The sequence below is a fragment of the Brassica oleracea genome, chromosome C4, assembly GCF_000695525.1.
Source record: "Brassica oleracea var. oleracea cultivar TO1000 chromosome C4, BOL, whole genome shotgun sequence".
NCBI lineage: Eukaryota > Viridiplantae > Streptophyta > Magnoliopsida > Brassicales > Brassicaceae > Brassica > Brassica oleracea.
The window spans coordinates 34837500-34841248 of record NC_027751.1 but is presented as its reverse complement, the minus strand read 5'-3'; the positions used below and the strand labels follow the sequence as shown (position 1 = coordinate 34841248).

Sequence of the window (3749 nt, the reverse complement as noted above, 5' to 3'; positions counted from 1 at the left end):
AACTTGTGTGTGCATTGGCGGGAAACTAAGTTTTCATGTTTCAGTTTTACCTCCAATACCGCTTATAAATTTATTTTGGTAAGGGATTTATGTATTATTATCACATCAATTAATTTATATACAAAAAGGTTATGGACATATGATATTAAAAATTATAAAATACATAAATGCGCACTGTGCACGATAGCATAAAGCAGTATTAGCAAATTAGCATCGTTTACTTTTCACTTGTGAAAATTACTTAAAACCAATCCGAAGAAATAAAAATTCCATATTTTATATTTATCGTTAATTTTCCCCTAAAATTTTCGATTTCGGATCGACGGCGAATCTCGAGCTTATTCCGCCGGCAAATCCATTAGGGATGTGTGATTCCAAAGAGTGCTGAACAAACTTCACTTCGTCGGAAACCCTAATTTTAGTGGAGTGGATCTACAAATCTGTTCGGGATAAAGCTAGGCTTGATCTGCTCTGGAGGAAAGTGATAGATTTACAGCATTGTTCCCAAGTAAGATCTCTAGCTATTTCTTGACGAATTAATCGATCGTGGTTGATTAGCTTTATTTATTTTTATTTTTTTTTTGAAATTAGCGAAGCTTTAAATGTATCAGATTTTGTTGTGATTCTTTTGCTGGAGTTATTAAGCTTACATTTGACTCTGTTCCTGTTTCAACTGATTGTTTTGTCGGAAAAGGAGACATCTTTAAGCTAGATTTGACTTCAAGATGCGTAAATACTCTAGAGGGTTTTTGTATTTCTGACATATGTTAAGCAGCAAATGATCCTAAAATGGAGCTAGTACAAGTGAATTTTCTCTCTTTTTTTAAGGGTTTAAGATTGATCTCAATAAGATTATCCTGTTTTGTGTTAGAATGTTGTCTTTTGACTGAAAGTAATCATTCTACTCTGGTGAATCATTGATTGCAGATGATGATGATGATTTCTATGGTGCTTGTAAATGGGCAACTTCGCGCGTGTTAGCTCCCCAGAACGGTCTTAGTTTCCTTTTGCAGAACGTTTCGAGAAAATTGACCAGAATTCTATACATGGAAGCATACAGAGAAGAGGCTCTTAAAGCCAAGCAATTCGCTGAGAGGAGATTTGCAGAAAAGGATTTTACGGGCGCAAGGAGCTACGCGTTGAGGGCGAGGTCGCTGTTTCCAGACTTGGAAGGTTTGTCTCAAATGCTCACGACCTACGATGTTTATATAGCTTCTCAGAGTAGACGCAGCGGGGAGATTGATTACTACGCTGTTCTTGGACTCAAACCGTCAGCTGGAAAAAGAGAAGTCAAGGCACAGTACAAGAAGATGGCTGTTTTGCTTCATCCCGACAAGAACAAATGCCTTGGAGCTAGTGGGGCTTTCCAGATCATATCCGAAGCTTGGGCTTTCCTCTCGAATGAGTTCAAGAAAAGCACTTTTTATTACAAAAGAAAGAAACTTATTGACTCCATGGAGGATCAGAACAACAACAACAACACAGAGTATGTCCCTGGGACCGCAGGATTTGATTGTTGTCCACCAGTTTCAGAAAGACTTGATACATTCTGGACTGTTTGTACCTCTTGCAAAGTTCAGTACGAGTATCTGCGCAAGTATGTCAATAAGCGGCTTTCGTGTAAGAACTGCCGAGGAGCATTTATTGCTGTGGAGACTGGGCCTGGTCCTGTTAGTGCATCAGTTCAATATGCGCCTCCAGCTCATACAACAAGTAATGGCTACGGATCTCATGGCTATGATTTTGTCTCGGGCATGCCTACCAATTCCACTTATTTCTTAGGTCAGTATCCTGCACATGGATATGAATATGACTGGAACTCTTACGTGGGAACATCTCCTGGGAATCTAGAGTCAAACCGGATGTCTTCTGTATCAAGCGGATATCCTTCTAAGCTGGCCAATGGAGTAGTCTGTAGGGGCAGAAAGAATGTTAAGGAAGGGTCTATCAGGACTACAAGCGCAGCCACTGATCTGAGCCCACCCAATTGGTTTGCTGATCCTTCAGTGACTAAGGCCCCCAGACCTGAGAAGAAGAGGAACGTGAGTTTGGGGTCATCTGGTAATGGATTTGTTGAAAACACAGAATCAAAAACAACGAAGTTGGATGGAAACAAGGAACCTGAGTCTAAACATGTAGGCCAAAGTCATGGTAAATCTAGACGGTGGTCCGCGCCTGCAACAGGATTAGATACGCGGAAGCTATTGATTAGCAAAGCTAAAACAAATATACAGCAAAGACTAGAGATGATGAGATTGGCTTCAGTGGCAGCAGAAGCGATGGCTACAGAGGACGCAGCTCCACTTGATGAAGTAAAGGCCTCCTCCATGGTAGGAGATGGTGTATTCGGAATAGGAAGCCATGTTTCTTCCGGTCATCAATCTGTTCGGAAAATAAACGGACCAATAACAGTTCCAGACTCCGACTTCCATGACTTTGATAGCAACAGATCGGAAGAGTGCTTCGAGGCGAGGCAAATATGGGCAATTTATGATGAAGATGATGGTATGCCACGGCTATATTGCGTGGTCCGGGAAGTGCTATCGGTTCAACCATTTAAGATTGACATAGCCTACTTGAGCTCCAAAACCGACATCGAGTTTGGGACAATGAAATGGGTGCAGTACGGGTTTACCAAGTCGTGCGGACATTTCAGGATACGGAACACTGACATAGTTGAACACGTTAACATATTCTCCCATCTGTTGAAAGACAAGAAGACGGGAAGAGGTGGTTGTGTTAGGATATTCCCCAAGACCGGAGAGATTTGGGCTGTGTACAAGAACTGGTCACCAGACTGGAACAACTCAACACCTGATGAAGTGAGGCACCAGTATGAAATGGTCGAGATCCTCGATGAGTATTCTGAACAGTTTGGGGTTTGCATCGCCTCGCTTGTCAAAGTAGAGGGTTACAAGACCGTGTATTGCAGGAGGGAGGAGAGTACAAAATGGATACCGAGGAAAGAGATGCTCCGGTTTTCTCATCAAGTGCCGTCTTGGTTTCTTAAAGAAGAAACCAGCAGCGTGCCTGGAAACTGTTGGGACTTGGACCCGGCGGCTATACCTGAGGAGTTGCTTGGCACGGGGGCAGGAACTGATTGAGATGTAGCTTCACTGTTAGTGCAAGAGACGAGTAAGATCTTTTATATATCTCCATCAAAAGGTTTTTGACTCTGTAGAAAACCCAACTCTATCTACAAGATTTCTGGTTTATTATGTCAGGGACTATATGCGCGCAAGCTTCTGTTTGTTCATTGGAGTTGTTGTATTAGCAATGTTGAAGAATCAAAACATAGTTGGACTTGTTATTTGTTTTAGGATTCTGTATTTCATGTTTCTTTGTTAACTTTTACTATAAAAATGTAGCAAATATCATTTTGCTTTTTTACTTGTCCCTCTCGCTTTAGTTTCATCGGTTCGAACATTTTTGTTTGTTTCAAATTACGCGAAAAATATACATGTTTCTGTGAAATAATCTGAGTGGGAGAATATATAAGAAAAAAAGTTAGAAAATTTATTAAGAAATAAACGAATACACGTACGAATCTCTTTCATTAACTGAAATTTATTAGTAAATCATTCGTAATTTGTGACGTTGTGAAAATTCTGATTAGTACTATTTCATAATACTCAAAAATATAATTTACGAATCAAACAACTAATAAAAGGAGAATATAAGCCTTAGATAGAGTGTTCACGTAGGCGAAAATAATCGGCCGATGAGAAACAATATTTTTGCCATGTCAC

The 3749-nt window shown here is 40.3% G+C and overlaps 1 protein-coding gene across 2 annotated transcripts; it reads left to right on the top strand.

The window, feature by feature from the left end:
* Window positions 1-245: 245 nt before the first annotated feature.
* On the top strand, window positions 246-3408 carry LOC106342493. Of its 2 annotated transcripts, XM_013781443.1 has the most exons (3): window positions 246-508; window positions 928-3135; window positions 3225-3408. In XM_013781443.1, exon 2 carries the CDS (start codon window positions 1047-1049, stop codon window positions 3102-3104), a length of 2058 nt encoding a protein of 685 aa, XP_013636897.1. In that variant the 5' UTR covers window positions 246-508; window positions 928-1046; the 3' UTR covers window positions 3105-3135; window positions 3225-3408. The 2 variants fall into 2 exon arrangements, with proteins under 2 accessions (XP_013636897.1, XP_013636896.1); XM_013781442.1 differs by having other exon boundaries at window positions 928-3408.
* The last annotated feature ends 341 nt before the right edge of the window (window positions 3409-3749 follow it).

Excerpts from the sequence above, each read along its gene's own strand:
- LOC106342493 (XM_013781443.1), top strand. The coding sequence starts at position 1,047 with ATGGAAGCATACAGAGAAGAGGCTCTTAAAGCCAAGCAATTCGCTGAG.